Source organism: Pogonomyrmex barbatus, unplaced genomic scaffold (assembly GCF_055798465.1).
Source record: "Pogonomyrmex barbatus isolate J1 unplaced genomic scaffold, ASM5579846v1 scaffold17, whole genome shotgun sequence".
NCBI classification, from domain to species: domain Eukaryota; kingdom Metazoa; phylum Arthropoda; class Insecta; order Hymenoptera; family Formicidae; genus Pogonomyrmex; species Pogonomyrmex barbatus.
In genome coordinates, this window is record NW_028297113.1 from 7,106,051 (window position 1) to 7,121,037 (window position 14,987).

The following is a 14,987-nucleotide window of genomic DNA, read 5'->3' on the forward strand; positions in this document are numbered from 1 at the left end:
AATCCACTTAGATGATTATACAGTAGCCAATCATCTTCCGCTATGTACTATTATTCGCAAAAAAAAAAAAAAACGTAAACTGATTGGCCACTGTATGGACATGCGAATTTCGCATCTGCATTTTCTGCAACGCAACGATATGCAGCTGGATGTAGGAGACAGTTAGGGAACAGTTCGTAGAGTTCTGATCTGTCAAAAAAATTGCGTTCTGTATATATCGACATAATAATAACGCAACGTAAGGAATCGTAGAGAATGCCATAATTATCATAATTGTTTACATCAATTAGAATATTATTATCGTACTATTGTGCACACGCCATTGAAAATATTATAATTAATTTGGCCCACGTTCAATCACACGATTTAATTTACTTGTGTTCGCGAAGGTACTTCTAATGTATGCATAATTTCACGTAAGTTTATTTAATACATTGTTGCTGTGGTTGGTAATATGATTGGATAAATCATTTATATACTTGCTAGATGTAATAATGTGTGAATGTCACGACGGTTTTTCGCAGGATGGCATCCGAAGACGTCAATTCTCATATAACAGTTTCTTCGGAAGAAACTGGACAACCTGTTACCAATACCTTGCAGCAAGAGAGTAGTAACAAGGATGCAAGTTCAGCTAAGCCACAGACTCAAGTAAATCGAACGAGCAATCTTCAAAGAATACATCAACGCAAACAGCAGACGTACAGTTGGCCGCAAGAAAAAAAATTGTTGAAACTTGCAAATTATAGCGCCTGTCAGGCAGAGTGTATGCGTAAGTGTACGGGTTGGAAAAACGCTCAGCCGATCACACGATCACCAAAGGGTGAAATTCAACAGCCTGTTATAAACTTATCCGATCCATGCAAAATGTGCGATCATTCTTTAGAAAATCATATTAAGCATCTGCCAGTTCAGTCTGACGAAGAAATCAACAGATTACTAGGAATGGCTATCGATGCTGACAATATTTTTGCATGTATGCATAGGGAAGTAGATCCCGATACTAGAAAAGTATATATTTACTTATATAGGTTATTGAGGAATTGCATCTTGTCAATGTCAAAGCCAGCTGTGGAAACTTCTATAGGACAGCCCCCATTTGAAAGACCTAACATAACGAAAGCAGTAATGAATTTTGTCTTATATAAATTTAGCCATCTATCGCAAAAAGAATGGCAAGTTATGTGTGACATGGCAAAGATGCTTATACACTGCCTGAACTTTTGGAATTTTGAAGCACCTAGTGCTAGACGGTTAACAGTTAATGCTGATGAAGCTGCTACCTATAAACTTAATTATACACGTTGGCTCGTCTTTTGTCATGTACCTGCATTCTGTGACTCCCTGCCACATTATGACACGACTTTAGTTTTTGGAAAAATTCTGTTACAAGCTGTATTTAGATCAGTTTGTAGACAATTAATGGATAAATGTAATAATGAAAGAGATAAAATAGCACCAGAGAAAAGAGTTTTAGTTTTAACACATTTTCCCAAGTATGTTTCATATTTCCTGTTTCTCATATTCATATCTTATTTTATAGATAGATCAAGATTTATAATTCATCAAGAATTATAATCTTTTATATTTAAGGTTTCTTTCATCATTGGAAGTAGAGATTTATTCAGATAATTCACCTATTTGGGATCCTGAATTTAAACAACCTCCACCTGCTCATTTTCAAACTGCCCTGGAATCAAAGGGACATCAGGCAAGGAAAACGGGAGAATTCGAAAAGGTTACCGTCACTCCAAATGAAAAAGATAATTTTACAACAATAAATATTAGTCCTGGAATTAAGAAAATGCAGGAGAAACGCTCAAACACCGAAGGACGCCTTGACGCAAAGAAGCAAAAGAACGAAGAAACTTTTGAAGATTTGCCAGATAAGACCATTGCTGAAATTGTTGCATCTATTAATGACACTAATTATATGTCTCGTTCTGATGCAGTATTCCCACCAAATGTGCCACGGGACGAAACTGCAAAAATAGAAGAAAGTAAAAAGATAATAGAGTTTCATGTAGTTGGAAATAGCCTTACACGACCGGTATCTAAGCAAACTATGCTTTGGCTGATAGGATTACAAGATGTATTCAGCCATCAATTACCAAAAACACCCAAAGAATATATTACTCAATTGGTTTTTGATCCGTAAGTAACAAAAACCTCAACGTTAAATAATTTTAATGTCAACATCAAGTTTTAAATAGAAGGATATTATTTTGTCTTATAGGAAGCATAAAACGCTAGCTTTGATAAAGGATGGTCATCCGATTGGTGGTATTTGTTTCTGCATGTTTCCAAGTCAAGGCTTCACAGAAATAGTATTCTGCGCTGTTACAAGTCATGAACAAGTAAAAGGTTACGGAACGCATTTAATGAACATGTTGAAAGATTATCACATCAAAAATAATATACTACATTTTCTTACATTCGCGGATGACTATGCTATTGGATATTTTAAAAAACAAGGATTTAGCAAAGATATAAAACTGCCGAAATCGATGCACGAGGGATATATTAAATATTATGTAGGAGCGACACTGATGCATTGCGAGCTAAACCCAAAAATTGTATACACCGAATTTACAGCAGTTATCAGAAAGCAGAAGGAGATTGTGAAAAAGCTAATTCACCAAAGACAACAGGAAATACAGAAAGTGCATCCTGGTTTGACCTGTTTCAAGGAAGGTTTGAGGGGAATTCCTATCGAGTATATCCCGGGAATTCATGAAACCGGATGGAAAAGTTGTGCTCAAACCAGAACGAGAGGTGTGACGAAAGGAATGCAGGGTCCAGAACAGTTGGACACGAATTTAGAGGTGCCAGAGTCTCTATGCAATACATTAACTAGTGTTTTGAATAGTGTGAAAAAACATAGCACAGCGTGGCCTTTCCTGAAACCCGTCGATAAAAATGAGGTTCCAGATTATTACGATCACATAAAATATCCTATGGGTAAGTTTGAAAAAAAATGTCCATATATTTGATTTATTAAAATCGTGTACATCCATACCTGTGGATATAATTGTGGAACAAACATACCGAATGTAAATGGAGATGTATTTATTTTTATTACAGATCTTGAAACGATGGAAGACCGTTTAAATTCGGGATATTATGTAACTAAGAGATTATTTATAGCAGACATGTTACGGATTTTCACTAATTGTAGATTGTATAATAGTTCCGACACTGATTACTACCGTTGTGCCAATGCCTTGGAAAAATACTTTCAAACGCGTATGAAAGAGGTCGGACTCTGGGATAAGTAAAACTTTTAAGACTGTTATAATAATGTTGGCAATTGATACTTCCTAATTTATTCTTATTAAGAAATACTATTACTTTATAAAGAAAGTCCATATCTTGAAATCATGCTGTTTTTTGCGTACAGCATTTGTATATAAAAGATAAAAACTAAAATATATATAAATATATATATATATATATGGAAATGTATGTCGCAGAATATCTACAACTAAAACAAAACAAAGTTTCCCAGTGATATTGTACGTTTTTCTTTCATTTGTTGAATTATTTTAAATCTGTTTATAATCATATTCATCGTAAATATATTAATTTATATTTTTTGTTTTTAATTAATTTCTCTATATTTTAGTTAATCTCTTTGCTATGCATCTCTCGTTAATTTAATATATTTATGAATAAATGGTATATATATATGGATGGATGTGTACATATAGCTGCGAAAAAGGTATTGCTTGTCTACTTTTAATAATGTATTTCATATATTGATTGCGCGAATGCTTTATGCATGTGGCCTTTTTGCTACGTTATATTATGCAGCATTATGATGTTAAAAATATCAAGAATGGTTTATGCAAAAACTTTAGACTGAAGTGAGTACTTAATTTCACAGCCTAATTAATATCATTAGTCGAGCAGTTAATTAATTATAATTAAGGAGCGTAATACAGCAATTATAAAAATGCTCTAGTGGGCGATCAGTCTACGGAACAGTGATTCTCTGCAATGCGCGTTGGTTTGTAAAGTATCCTTAAAGGAATAAAGCTTGTTATGTAGAAATCATGTGAATGAAATAGAATAACAGCATTCAAATTTGTGTTATATCGAAATTTATATATATATATATATATTTAATGTTATCATATATTATATTTTAACAATTCTATGATATGTGGTAAAAAATTTATCTTTAACTTTCAGAGAGATATAGTTATATTTACATTTTTCTGAAAATGATATATATATGATTGTTTTTCAAATACGTTTCATAAAATCGCAGGCGGTTCGATTATCTATTTTGAGAAAAATGCACACGTTTATAAGAGACAATTTAGAACTATTAAGGCATTTCAGCCTGTTAACCTTATGAGCTTCCCTTATTTTCTTCGTTTCTTGTTTAATTTTGTTAATCCATAACTCTGACATATATGGAGAAGAAATATTGAACGAGTAATATGATTACGTTCGTATTATAAGACCATGTCGGTTCGACTTATTTTACTTATCAGAAATCTATTTTTATATGGATTGCAATGAGAGATGGCATTTCGTTATTTTTAATTAAAATTTATTCATTTGGAAAATTTTTGCAAACGAAATTACACATTCCTCGTATTATGTCTAAGAAGATTGCTAGTCTAGTGCTAAAGAGATTTGCAGAAAGATCAATCCAGCGACTGCTGGAACGCAGGAAAACGTATGCTCTAATTATCGCGAGAACTTCATGTTTATTGAGGATAACATTATATGCAGTAACTGCCAGTTATAATTGGCATACATTAAGAAGCAATTAAATGTTTTATTAAAAAAGATGTACATATATTCTCTAAAGAATCAGAAATGCACGAAATAAAAACTATTTATTGAATTCCATTGCTTTTCATATGTGGTAAAAAATGGTAAAAAAAAAAAAAATCACGATTGTAATACATCTATTGTATTCCACATTATATCATACTTATTTTTCTTTTTCTCTCTAAGAGTGAAACATATTTTTAAATATATATTGTTATTCAAATATTACCTATGCGCATGTTATTTTTAATATTATCAAAAGCTGAATTATATATTTGCTGATTATATTCATGATATATTATTGATATATTTGTAATTCTATGTAATCGCAAATTTATAAACAGTCGATTTTATCAACTTATATAAAGTTTTCGTTTATATTTTAATAAGTAAAAAATGTTCTTTTTACATTTATTGTAAATAAAATCAGTGAACTCAAAATGTTGATGTTCGTTTCTAAAGTGACCAGTAAAAACAGATAGACGTGTGCATGGATCTGTCGGCAGAAGGAGGGGAGCTCATATAAAGCGACTCTTCTGGGAAGAAACGCAATGCTCCAGAAGTCAATGTCACGCGAGAACGTTGTAATATCTAGTCTTTTGAATTTACTCGTCGTCTCTCGGTCTACCTATTGCAAGCGTAATTTGTAATCTCGCTTTGATATCGTAGAGTATATTTTTATAAAACTATTTCAAAATGTGCGACGACGACGTGGCTGCGTTGGTGATTGACAATGGATCGGGAATGTGCAAAGCCGGATTCGCTGGGGATGATGCTCCTCGAGCTGTGTTTCCCTCCATCGTTGGAAGACCCCGATATCAGGTACAAAAATATACATATTTGATAGTATAATTTACATGAATTGGACATTGGATATTGTATTTTAATCAAAATTACTTCTTTTTCAGGGGATCATGGTCGGCATGGGACAGAAGGATAGTTATGTGGGCGATGAAGCGCAGAGTAAACGGGGAGTTCTCACTGTCAAGTATCCCATAGAGCATGGTATCGTCACCAATTGGGACGATATGGAGAAGATCTGGCATCATACATTTTACAATGAGCTGAGAGTTGCGCCGGAGGAGCATCCCGTCCTACTGACGGAGGCTCCTTTGAATCCTAAAGCCAATCGTGAGAAAATGACGCAAATCATGTTCGAAACCTTTAATACTCCAGCTATGTATGTCGCTATTCAAGCTGTCCTGTCCTTGTACGCGTCGGGACGTACAACCGGTATCGTATTGGACAGCGGCGATGGAGTGTCTCATACAGTACCAATTTATGAAGGTATTTGTCTCTTGTTGACTGTGACTGCTATCTTATGCTGATATGCCATCATTGTTGCATAATCTAAAAAAAAAAAAATTATTCATCAATTGATATCGCAATGTATTTTTCTTTGTCTTCAGGATATGCCCTGCCTCATGCAATTTTGCGTTTGGATTTGGCCGGTCGCGACTTAACAGATTATTTGATGAAAATTCTGACAGAGAGAGGCTATACCTTTACAACTACCGCTGAGCGTGAAATCGTACGTGACATCAAGGAAAAATTGTGTTATGTAGCTTTGGATTTTCAACATGAAATGGCAACAGCTGCCGCATCGACTGCATTAGAAAAGAGCTACGAATTACCCGATGGCCAGGTAACGTATTATTTGATTCGATTTCTTGAATACTACGTAATTAACGAAGGATTTCTTTTAACTAATAATCAAAATTTGTATAAAACTTGTATAAAAAAGATTGTGTGTGTGTGTGTGTGTGTGTGTGTGTGTGTGTGTGTGTGTGTAAAATCTTGAGAGAGAGAGAGAGAGAGAGAGAGAGAGAGAGAGAGAGAGAGAGAGAGAGAGAGAGAACACTAGAATTTTTTAATACGAAATTTTTTAATTAAAATACTTTATAGAACGATTTTTAAGCCAACTTAAAATTGACATAAAGAAATATATCTGCAGTCTCTAAATGTAATGACGACGATAATGGAAGGAGTGTACGTTAATTAGCATTAATCGCATTTGCGTCGAGCGAGCGTTAACTCGTCATGGGTTGTCTGGCCGCACGGTCAGTGGACGAAGACGTAACGGGTAACGGTTTGATTCCAGGTCATCACAATCGGCAACGAGCGCTTCCGTTGTCCGGAAGCGATGTTCCAGCCGAGCTTCCTGGGCATGGAATCTTGTGGCATACACGAGACAACGTACAATTCGATTATGAAGTGCGATGTTGACATTCGCAAGGATTTGTATGCTAATTCGGTGCTATCGGGCGGCACTACCATGTATCCGGGCATCGCCGATCGGATGCAAAAAGAGATAACGGCGCTCGCGCCGCCCACCATGAAGATCAAAGTGATCGCGCCACCCGAGAGGAAGTACTCGGTTTGGATCGGTGGTTCTATCCTCGCCAGTCTGAGTACGTTCCAGCAGATGTGGATCTCTAGGCAGGAATACGACGAGTTAGGACCCTTCATTGTGCATAGAAAATGTTTTTAGGTATCTTGATGTTTTTAAAACGCCATCATCGCTTTCCGATCGATTAGTGGGAATCCCTTATGGGATAACTGAAACAATATTTATTTCTTGAATAATAATTTTGCTTATATATTTTCTTATCCTTCGACTAAAAATAATTTTCTACTTGCCAGTAATATTTTTATTTTTTAACGCGCATAGTTTCTCATTTCTGAAGTATCAACACGTAATATTTCTGAAGTATCAACACGTGATTACTACGAATGATTGATTCGAGCATTGTCGATTCTCGTCGTATCCGCACATTTTTTGAAAATGGTTTAAAGATGAATATTTTTATTTTTTTAAACATTCGAATATTTGGGACTTTGCGTACATCAACAAAGAGCCATTAATTCAATATTTTTTTTTTATTTTTTAAAATGTATTTGATGTTATATTACATAATAGGACGTTAAGGCGAATATGACATTAGAGAGCCTAGTTTTCCCTATGTCCCTCTTCAAAATTTTCGTACAACTTTTGACACATAATACATCTTCCAATATAACAAAATTTCTTTTTTCTTTTTATATATTAGAAAATAATAGTTTATGTATTTTTTCTCAGAGCATTTGTATCACGTATATATTTATAGATGTACTAAGAACTCAATTGATAATTCCACAGCTAGAAAAGATATCATTTACAAGATTATAATTACATTCGTGGTATCATAGCAGCATCTAATGCCGTTTTTGTTCATGAAGTCATCTAATAGTTTTCACGGACGGTTAATATATTATCTTACAGAGTATATATATGTGTGTGTGTGTGTGTGTGTGTGTATATACATACACACATACATATATACGTATGTCACACACGCGCGCGCGCACACACACGCACACACACACACACACACACACACACATTTTATATATATATATATATATATATATACATACATACACACTTTAAAAAGTAGAACGTAAAAAAATTTTCTCTAAGAAAAAATATATACAATTTTCATTTTCATTCATCCAAGATAAATTATTATGGATTAGATATCTTAAAAGTTATATGATATTCAGCAGATTAAAATATGCGAAAATAATGTTATCTGCTCGAAATATCATTTATGTCAATTTCTTATAGATACAATTATAAGAACTACAATTTTTCTACAATGTGAATAAAATTGAACAAAATTATCACAAATCATCTCAGATAGAATACAATATCAAAATTAGACAGTTTTGGATTGTGACAGATCTGTAAAATAATTAATGATAGGTACGACAATACCAATATTTGAAAATCACGAACAAAAAATTTGTAAAAAAATTAATATATATACAATTTTAAATGTCCAATATATGATACGTACCAAGTTAGTATATCTAAATTTTAAACTAATTTGATTGTGCTAGAAAATACTCGACGAGTCTTGTACTTCGGATCGATGAAATTGAGTTATTAGTCACGACATCAGTGATTTTACAATCGTTTACAATGTCCGAAGTTATCCGCTTATTTTTTTCAGATTTTAGCTTTTAGCATTTAGTGTATCTGGGAGCAGGGAAATAGCGCTGTACTGATGCCGTTCATAATAATCTTATTTGTAATTCGATAGATTTATAACATTCAAATCATATAAAAAAAAGCGTTTTAGTTTAGTTTTACAGATTTCTCCGACATGATTGATTTTCTTAGTAAAGAGATCCACGAAAGTTATTTCATTAGGCCATCAAATTTTCGCGAAGCAAATTTTAATTACGTTAAAAAATCTGTTATTGAGAGGAAGCGCGTATTTTCTGTGAAATTCTATACAATAAATACATTTGTACTGTAAATTTTAGAATTAACCAAACAAAATATGTTTGCACAATGATTAACTTTTCAAGAATTTTTACCTTTTGATATTAAAACTATTGTTGAAACTATTACATAGAATTGATAAAGTACTAAAAAAGAGCTACACAAGATTTAAAAATTCATTATATTCTTTCGTTACGTAACATTGTTTTATAACATATTTTTATGAAGTATATATCATTAATACATGGTAGTTTCGTTAACGATTTTTTTTTTATACTAGGAAAGAATGTATTTAATTACAAAAATAATATAAAGGACTCCATATAGTTAGAGCAATCGAAAAGTTTTGCAAATATCAATATTGTCAACTCACTGAAAATGGAACAGAAGTTTGATCTGGAGTTGAAAAATGTTTAATATGCCAGTGGTGTCATGTGTGTACATACTCAGTTATATAAATAAAATGACCAACACCGACTACGAAATGTAGAATAGTTGTATCAAATATATATTGACGATGAATTTTACTTAAACAACAAAAATGTAGAAAAAATAGATAAACTATATTGCATATATTCAAAAAGTTAATAAAAATATCTTTGGTGCCCCTGCTTCAAAATGAAAAAGCGCTGTTTCAATTATGGCATGAGAGGGAGCAATAATATTTTCAAATGTTTAAAACTGGCGATACCAATAAAATCAGGTTTGTCCATCTTTATAAAAATTTATATCCCCTAAACTTTTCTTCTACCTGTAGATTTTCTTCTACCTGTTGAACGTTTAGGACGTCGACACTTTATTCGCGTTATACTCGACCAGGGTAAAGAGAATTCACTGGAAAGTAAAAATTATGTTAATTTTCAATGTAATGCACTTGCAAAATCTACATTTAAGAAATGCACTTCTTACCTTGGAGTAAAACTAGGAATAGGAGCGCCAAATGCAGTTACTGGCAAATGAGAATCTACTTGAAGACTTTGAATTTGTTCTATGTCAGGCCACAAGGACGTTATGGTTTCTTCCTCCAGAGATGAGGGACAAGGACCAGTATGATTAGTATTGTAACAAGTTGCTTGATGATTTTGCCGTTCCTGCCGCTGCTTTAATTTTTCTATATGTCTTTGTTCCCTAACGATACATGATTAAATTAAAAAATATAAATCAAATTATGATAAAGAAAAAAATTGCAAATGTATTTCACAAACCTTATCCTTTGTACATCCCATCGCTTTCGCCTCCTTTCATCATTCTCTAATTTCAAGTGTCTTTTATTAAAAATTTCATCATCCAAATTTTCAGTTCCCTCCATTGTATAACAACTCGTGTACACTTTCACTCTCCAATTTGGAACTTCTAACGAATGATTCGTTTCTATTGGACTGGACTGTTTCAGACTTAGGGTATAATTTGAATCTCCTACCGCTGTATAATAATGTTCTTCAGTCGTGAGAAAAGATTCTTTTTTCACAAGAGATTTCACCTTCCTGTCGCTCTTTCTGCTGCTTTCATGTAAAGTTTGACCCAAAATCTTTTCCTGTACACCATCGTTACTGACAGTAGATGAACACGAGAGGCCTCTTTTCTTTTTACTACCCGTCGACAAGGGAGTTGGATCCGATCGCCTCTTCTTCTTTTCTTCCCATTCAAATCTTGCCTCCTCTTGCTTCAATTCCACTTTAATTTGATTATCGAGCGGCTCCTGTTTCACCGTAGTGATACCGCCGCTAGTGTTTAGACGTATCTTAAAACTCTCGTGCAAAGTGTTGCCACTCTCGCATTGAACATTCCTATGTAACTCACTGGTCGAAGGTATATTTATCGAATTGATACTGGTAGGCGAGCAGGCGCCCAAGTGTTCCGAGCCCGTGGAATTTTCGCTACATTCGGATCTTAACTTCTGAAGATTCACTCGCCTTTCCATACGTTCCAGACGCAACTTCAGCTGCAACAGATCAAACAAAATCGTCGTTCCATAATCGACGCGATATTTATCGTTCTCATACGCAGAGATTAAAACGTTATTTACACTTCTCGTGTACGGCCCGTACACGGTCCTCCTCTCCTCGCAAATCATATTGCAATTAAATCGTTTTGCAAAAATCGTCTCGATGTCGTTACCCTCGCGCCCGCGGCATCAAGGAGGTTAATTCGATGGACCCGCGCGCTCCGACATTCGCGCTCCGTTAATACAAGGCGAATGTACCGCCCACCGGTCGCAATTCCGACCAGCGGACCACCGATCCGCAAGCTTATGGTTTCCCAATCGCAATACAGTCGTACTATGTCGTCGTCAAATGTCGCGACCGTAATTCTTTCTTCGATCCAACTGTCATTTTCAAACCGCGAAAACGCGCAACAACAAGACGTCGTCACTCCCGCGAAGAAAATTCACACGTCTCTCTGTCTCTCTCTCTCTCTCTGGACGCGCGATCTCAATGCGGAAGTAGCGCCACCACGTGTTGACACGGTGCAAGTTGACCTTCACGGTCAACCTGTTCCCCGCATGGTACGTTTAGGTTAGGTAAGCCGCGCGAGAAAGAGAGAGAGAGAGAGATTGACATCCGCGTGCATGTGCGCGACGCGCGTTTTTACAAAATGGTGCCAAAATCATCGATGGCGTTTCGTAGCCGGAAAAAGAGCGAGACTGGCTAGCTAGCTGGCGGGCGGGCGGGCGGGCGAAACGAACGAGCGCGCGGACAGACGGACAGACGGATGGATGGGCGGATGAGAATACGACGTTCAGGTAAGGGCGGCGCGCTCAAACCTTTTTATTTATGATCGATGACGACCGTGCGAAGTGCGAAAATGGACCGACGCTCGGAGCTACATGACATGTCCAATCTTCTCGCGATTCTCACACGGACATTGCGAGTGAATGTAGAATCGGAGTTTTTTATCGTCAGATGACAGCGGAATAGGAGACAATGCTATTTCGTGAATTCGAATCCGAATATTTCATCTCGTTATAGATTTTTTCGCATTTTGCATTTCTGCAAATGTTTCCTAACGTGGTCTCGCGATTCGAGAATAAAATCTGTCGAGTTTTATAGGAATCTCTCGACTGTGCTCCGAAATTGTCGTCTCGAAATTGTTGTCACTTACGTTTTCTATCGAGTATACATGATGCAATTATCGCGGGCGCTTACGCAAAAAGTGGATGATGGCGGGATTGAGGGACGAATCGAGTTTTTAAATCGAAAATCTTTTGCTCGATGATTCATCACGACTCATCACTTCACCTCTTATTCCGCAACATCTTTGATTTAAGGTTAAAGCAATTGCACTTTTGGAGCTTAAAAAATTCGTTGGGTTAAAGTAAATCTCCGTACAGCTGGCGAACTCACAACTTACGATAACCAAGGAATCGAATGACCGAGAATTGAATGAGGTAGATGAGTTAAAAAGAATCAAGTCTCTAAAATTAGTCTCCAAAATTGACTCCAAAAAATCGGTTTCATTTTACAAATATAAAAACTTGGGAATCAGAGACAGATTTAAATATTTTTCTGTTTGTTTATCTGATGTTGACGTCATCACAGCCATAATTAAATCACCGCGAAAAAGAGCATATGTAAAAATAGCGCGTACGATAGAAAGAACTCCATTTCAGCAGATGATAAATTTGTGATAAATCTCCGAATGAGTCTCAATTTCTCGAGATCGATCTCACACAAGTTTGCAGAATATTTTTCTTGAATTTCACAATCCGTTAGGAAAGAAGAGAAGGACAGAAAGAGGAGAGAAAGAGGAGAGAGAGAGAGAGAGAGAGAGAGAGAGAGAGAGAGTTTTTCGCCCGCGAAAATTGGAGCAAGCGCATCGTCCAGGACGCGTACCGTCTCGTTTTCCTGACGCAGCGCAGCGAGAAGCTTGTCCTTGGTGACGATCTGCTCGGACTGCTGCTGAATAAGATCGAGATGCAGCAGCAGCAGCTCCTTCAGGTGTTTGACCTCGGTGAAATCATTGTGTCGGGGTTCATTGCCGCGCAGCGGGCTAACGCCGAGAGCGACAGTCGCGGCGGCCGGCGCAGCGCCGTCGGTCATGCTGGCGTACATATGATCAAAGTCGCATGGGAAACTGAGAATACCAGCGGCAGCGGTATGGCTGGTGATGGCGGTGGTCGTGCTGGCGGTGTTTTTGTCATTGTCACCGTCCATCTCCTGGAATTCTTGATTGCGCGCGCTGGTACATCCACCGCTGCTGTTATTGTTGTTGCCGTTGGTTCCGCTTCCGATGTTGCCCATCGTCATCATTGCGGAAGGATTGTTGCCGCCGGCATTTGTGGTAGTTGTCATCATAACCGATGATACCGAGGAGGAGGAGGAGGAGGAAGAGGAGGAGGAGGAGGAGGACATCGCGACGGTATTGTTGCTGGCGCGGATGGCGTTCGCTACTGCCGGCGATGACGACGTTGTCGTCGTCGTTGCGCTAGACGGGTGCTCGTTCATCGCCGCGACCATGTTGCCGCGATTGTAGTAGCGACGGTAGTTTTCGTCGTTTTCGTCGTTCTCGTCGTCTTCGTCGTCCTCGTTGTCGTTGTCGTTATCGTCGTCGTCGTCGTCGTCGTCGTCGTCGGCGTCGTGGAACGACGGCGCGACATCAACAATGAGGACGGTGGTGGAGTTGCTGTTGTTGCCGCTTCTGCTTCTGCCGATCGTTTGAGCGTCGGTGCTACCGGCATCAAGCAGGAGCAACGGCGTCGTCGTTGTCGTCGTCGTTGCTGCTGTCGTTGTCCCGGCACTGCTCAGCGTGATGTCACGGCGGATTGTCGTCGTCGTCGTCGTCGTCGTCGTCGTCGTCGTCGTCGTCGTCGCCGTCGCTGTCGCCGTCGCCGCGACAACGTCGTCGGGCGCGTGCGTCGTCGCACCTGTCACCGAGGAGGAGAACGCGTCGACAGCGTAGATACAACAACGACAACCACCGCCGCAGGTGCGCGACACTGTCGTTTCGCGGCAGGAATTCACTGGCGTCGTGTCGCGGGCGTCGGACAACGTCACGTCGCGAGGACCGTCCGCGGCGCCACCGATGACAGCCCCGTCGGTAACAGTGGTCGTGACAGCGAGCACGCTTCTGTTCTCAGGGATGTCGATATTGTTATTATTATTCTTCTTCTTTCTATCACTAACACTAATGCAAAAACCGACACCACCACGGGAAACAAAGACACTCCCGCCGCCCACGCAGTTGCCGCCGCCTCCTCCTTCGCCGCGTCTTCCTCCGCCGCTGTTGCCGCTGACAGCGCCGGCGGCGGCGGCGGCGGCGACCGCAGCAGCAGCAGCAGCCGCAGCCGGAGCAGCAGCAGCAGCGTCGATGCTCCTCTCACCGTTCACGAGTCGCTCGGACGGCGAGCCGACATTTGACATTTTCTCGACGCGACCGCGATCGTGGCCTCGATGCCACGGCGTCTACCGCGAGCATTTGCGGTCGCTACGAGCGTCCCGCGCACTTGCCCCGCGCACATTAAGCGTCCCTGACGTGCGCGTACCGTGACAACAATAACGCAAACGCCGTCGTCGTCGTCGTCGTCGTCGTCGTCGCTGCGGCCGTCGCCGCCGCCGCCACCGCTACCACCACCACCACCACCGCAGCCGCTGCTAACCGCTGTCGGCGTCGTCGTTTTCGTTTCGGTCGCTGTACCCGCTGTCGTTCGGTCACTTTTCGAGCGGATGCGACGCGATACGAATGGACGAGAAGCACTCTTCTCCAGCCCTTAGCTTTGTAGTTCGAGGGGAATTCTCACGATGTTACGGACGACGGCGAGCGCCAGCGAGCACGCACGAGGTGTGCGAGCGCGGCGCCTCCGCTTCGTGTTTACTCCGACGGGATGGGACGATTCGCGCGCCGCGCCACGCCACGCCATGCCGTATCGCGCGTCGTGTTTCTTTTGACTTGATACAGTTGGCATTCTTTTCCATCGGAGGCCGCTATTTAC

The 14,987-nt window shown here is 39.0% G+C and overlaps 3 protein-coding genes across 3 annotated transcripts; 2 read left to right on the forward strand and 1 right to left on the reverse strand.

Moving 5' to 3' along the window:
- The first annotated feature begins 65 nt into the window (after window positions 1-65).
- On the forward strand, window positions 66-5,229 carry LOC105433826 (histone acetyltransferase KAT2A-like). Its single transcript, XM_025220020.2, has 5 exons — window positions 66-416; window positions 525-1,496; window positions 1,594-2,154; window positions 2,237-2,961; window positions 3,085-5,229. The coding sequence occupies exons 1-5, from the start codon at window positions 403-405 to the stop codon at window positions 3,276-3,278; spliced, it is 2,466 nt and encodes an 821-aa protein (XP_025075805.2). The 5' UTR covers window positions 66-402; the 3' UTR covers window positions 3,279-5,229.
- Window positions 5,230-5,374: 145 nt separating this feature from the next.
- LOC105433827 (actin 403) lies at window positions 5,375-7,889 on the forward strand. Its single transcript, XM_011649279.3, has 4 exons — window positions 5,375-5,610; window positions 5,697-6,075; window positions 6,198-6,433; window positions 6,890-7,889. Exons 1-4 carry the CDS (start codon window positions 5,485-5,487, stop codon window positions 7,277-7,279), a joined length of 1,131 nt encoding a protein of 376 aa, XP_011647581.1. The 5' UTR covers window positions 5,375-5,484; the 3' UTR covers window positions 7,280-7,889.
- A 1,331-nt stretch (window positions 7,890-9,220) lies between these two features.
- LOC105433828 (uncharacterized) lies at window positions 9,221-14,788 on the reverse strand. The gene is made up of 4 exons (XM_011649280.3): window positions 12,892-14,788; window positions 10,264-11,000; window positions 9,968-10,186; window positions 9,221-9,892 (listed from the first exon to the last, which is right to left on the reverse strand). The coding sequence occupies exons 1-4, from the start codon at window positions 14,416-14,418 to the stop codon at window positions 9,793-9,795; spliced, it is 2,583 nt and encodes an 860-aa protein (XP_011647582.2). The 5' UTR covers window positions 14,419-14,788; the 3' UTR covers window positions 9,221-9,792.
- Between the last annotated feature and the right edge of the window lie 199 nt (window positions 14,789-14,987).

Coding starts and splice junctions, on each gene's coding strand:
- LOC105433826 (XM_025220020.2), top strand. Junction 1,497..1,593: donor GTTTTAACACATTTTCCCAA/GTATGTTTCATA, acceptor TTTATATTTAAG/GTTTCTTTCATCATTGGAAG. Junction 2,155..2,236: donor ACTCAATTGGTTTTTGATCC/GTAAGTAACAAA, acceptor TTTGTCTTATAG/GAAGCATAAAACGCTAGCTT.
- LOC105433827 (XM_011649279.3), top strand. CDS start 5,485: ATGTGCGACGACGACGTGGCTGCGTTGGTGATTGACAATGGATCGGGA. Junction 6,076..6,197: donor TACAGTACCAATTTATGAAG/GTATTTGTCTCT, acceptor CTTTGTCTTCAG/GATATGCCCTGCCTCATGCA. Junction 6,434..6,889: donor ACGAATTACCCGATGGCCAG/GTAACGTATTAT, acceptor GTTTGATTCCAG/GTCATCACAATCGGCAACGA.
- LOC105433828 (XM_011649280.3), bottom strand. CDS start 14,418: ATGTCAAATGTCGGCTCGCCGTCCGAGCGACTCGTGAACGGTGAGAGG. Junction 11,001..12,891: donor TGCGTCAGGAAAACGAGACG/GTACGCGTCCTG, acceptor GATCTGTTGCAG/CTGAAGTTGCGTCTGGAACG. Junction 9,893..9,967: donor ATTCCTAGTTTTACTCCAAG/GTAAGAAGTGCA, acceptor TTTACTTTCCAG/TGAATTCTCTTTACCCTGGT.